This window comes from Vipera berus, assembly GCF_964194415.1.
Source record: "Vipera berus genome assembly, chromosome: 3".
Lineage (NCBI taxonomy): Eukaryota > Metazoa > Chordata > Lepidosauria > Squamata > Viperidae > Vipera > Vipera berus.
In genome coordinates, this window is record NC_138204.1 from 69,381,903 (window position 1) to 69,384,865 (window position 2,963).

The 2,963-nt window shown below is 63.2% G+C and overlaps 1 protein-coding gene across 1 annotated transcript; it reads left to right on the plus strand.

Annotated features, from left to right (window-relative positions):
• Positions 1–817: 817 nt before the first annotated feature.
• On the plus strand, positions 818–2,753 carry FOXD3 (forkhead box D3; the record flags this gene model as incomplete). The annotated part of the gene is made up of 1 exon (XM_081322462.1): positions 818–2,753. One exon carries the CDS (start codon positions 818–820, stop codon positions 2,135–2,137), a length of 1,320 nt encoding a protein of 439 aa, XP_081178588.1. The 3' UTR covers positions 2,138–2,753.
• Positions 2,754–2,963: the final 210 nt, after the last annotated feature.

Below are 2,963 nucleotides of genomic sequence, written 5' to 3' on the forward strand. Positions count from 1 at the left end.
GTGGTGGCGGGCAGAACCATTCCGATGAGCCGGGAGAGGATCGCCGGTCGCCAATCGCTTCGGCTGGAGAAAAGCACCGTCCAGCGCCACAACACCCGAGAGGCGTCTGGAAGCCGGGAGTCCTCCCGGGCCGGAGGAACCGTGAAGGGCTCCAGACCAGGAGCAAAAAACGGTACAGAAGCTCGAATCGCTCGCTCGGTTTTGCCGCCGCCGCCGCCGCCGCCGCCCCTTCGGCCTCTGCCTGCTCCCTGCCGCCCCGTCGTCGCTGCTGCTGCTGCCGCCGCCGCCGCCGCTGCTTGTCTGGTGGCCGGGAGAGGCTGCTGAAAGGAAAGCCCCGAGTGGCCGCCCCGCTTGCCGGCGTCGCACTCGAGCCGCGTCCAAGGCTTGGCCCGCAGATCGCCGGCCGCCTATCCGCGCAGTCGCCGCCAAGGTGGGCAAGGAAGGGTTGCGGTCTGCTCTCGGATGCCGACAGCTGGGTGAGGAGGAGGCCCCCGTGGCCGGCAGGTAGCGGAGGAGGAGCAGGAAAAAGAAGAGGAAGGCTGGGGGGGGCGGCCTTCGTTCTCTGGCTGCTGACGCCGCTACCTGTTGGAAAAGGGGCCGGATTGGCGTCCAAGTGTCCTCAGGAGCCCCCGTCTTCCTTCCTTCCTTCCTTCCTTCCTTCCTTCCTTCCTTCCTTCCTTCCCGTCCCCTCCCGACAGCGGCACTTCTCGTCCCTTCTCCTCTCCCAACTCTCTCCTTCCGGCTCTTCCCGATTATAGCCGCTGCAATTAATTGACACCCACCCGCCCTCCTCCCGCTTTCCCTTTCCTGAGCTGGGATGACTCTGTCGGGCAACCTGAGCGCCAGCGACATGTCCGGCCAGACGGTACTGACGGCGGAAGATGTGGACATCGACGTGGTGGGTGAGGGGGACGACTGCATGGAGGAGCGGGACAGCGGCGGCGGCGGCGGCAGTGACCTGGAGGCCGGCGGCAGCCCCGGCGGCGGCGGCTTGGGTAGGCTGCCCGCCACGCTGGCCTTGGACGAGGCGGCCGAGCTGCTGATGGCCAAAGAGGCGGCGGAGATGAGCTCGGCCAGCAGCAGCAACGGCGGCGGCGGCGGGAGCCCCGTCGAGGAGAAGGGAGGCGAGGAGGGCTCGGCGCCGTCCGCGGCGACGGCGGCGGCGAGCGCTGCGGCTGCTGCCTCCAGCGGCGGCAAGCCCAAGAGCAGCCTGGTGAAGCCGCCCTACTCGTACATCGCGCTGATCACCATGGCCATCCTGCAGAGCCCGCAGAAGAAGCTGACGCTGAGCGGCATCTGCGAGTTCATCAGCAACCGCTTCCCTTACTACCGGGAGAAGTTCCCGGCCTGGCAGAACTCCATCCGCCACAACCTCTCGCTCAACGACTGCTTCGTCAAGATCCCCCGCGAGCCGGGCAACCCGGGCAAGGGCAACTACTGGACGCTGGACCCGCAGTCCGAGGACATGTTCGACAACGGCTCCTTCCTGCGGCGCCGCAAGCGCTTCAAGCGGCACCAGCAGGAGCAGCTCCGCGAGCAGACGGCGCTCATGATGCACAGCTTCGGCGCCTACAGCCTGGCCGCCGCCGCCGCCGCGGCCGCCGCCTCCTCCTCGGGCCCCTACGGCCGCGCCTACGGCCTGCCCCACGGCGCCTACCCGCACCCGGCCGCCCTGCAGTACCCCTACATCCCCCCCGTCGGCCCCATGCTGCCGCCCGCCGTGCCGCTCCTGCCCTCGGGCGAGCTGAGCCGGAAAGCCTTCAACGCCCAGCTCAGCCCCAGCCTCCAGCTGCAGCTCAGCGGGCTCGGCGCGGCCGGCGCCGCGGCCGGCGGGGTCAAAGCCGAACCCAGCGGCCGGCCTTCCTTCAGCATCGAGAATATCATCGGGGCGGGCGGCGGCGGCGGCGGCGGCGGCGGGACGGCCGCCAGCTCCTCTTCGGCCGTCAGCGCCCAGACGTTCCTCCGCCCGCCCGTCACCGCGCAGTCGGGCTTGCTGGCCCACCAGCCGCTCTCGCTGGCCAGGAGCACGGCGGCCATCGCGCCCATCCTCAGCGTGCCTACAAACCTTCTCTCCGGACAGTTCCTGCAGCCCGCCGCTTCGGCCGGCGCGGTCCAGGCCAAGTGGCCGGCGCAGTAGCTCGGCCGGCGGGCGAGCGCGGGACCCGCTCTCCCTCCCTCCCTCCCTCCCTTCCTTCTTTCCCTCCTTTCCTCTCTCTCTCCTTCCTCCGCCTTTTGCGCCGAGTCTGCGGAGAAGTCTTCGAGGGGGTTCGTGGCCGCCTCCCCGCTTCGCCAGAGAGTAGACTCCTTCCTCGCCACGGCCCTCTGCGGACTCGATCGGCTCCAGTTGCCCCATCTCTGCCTTAGTCCGTGGCCTTCGCGGGGTAAAACCGGAGGCTTCGGAGCCCCGAAATAGGCTGGAAAGAAGGGTTCTGATGCCGCAGGTAAAGCTGACCACGCAACCCGCCGCGACCTATTTCTTCAATAATTTCTAGTGGGGAGGGCGAGAGGCGACGGCGGACTTTCCTTTGCGGTTTTTGTTTTTTTTTTAAAAAAAAAATGGTCCATATTTGGCAAAAAATAAAAATTTCAAAAGCGAAGAAAAAAAAAATGCAGAGAAAAAAGGAAAACGGAAAGTCGAGAACGCTCAAGCTTAGGAGTCCCGAACTTTCACTTTTGTTGAAGGTTCTTATTTTATTTTTCTCCGATGATTTTCTTTGAAATAAATGCAAATTTGCAGCCAACGATAAGGGAAGTCGTTTTAATTATGAAAGAACTGAGCAGAAAAAAGGGGAGAAATACCCCTGTTATTCTATTATAAAAGTCTGTTTATATATGAATGAATATATGTATTCTAAATGTTATTCCTTCGTGTTGTACACAGCTTTGTAAATAAATTTTTAAAATGGCACTTTGGGTGTTTGCTTTCCAATTAGTACAAAAAACGTTTTTGCTCCATTGGGAAA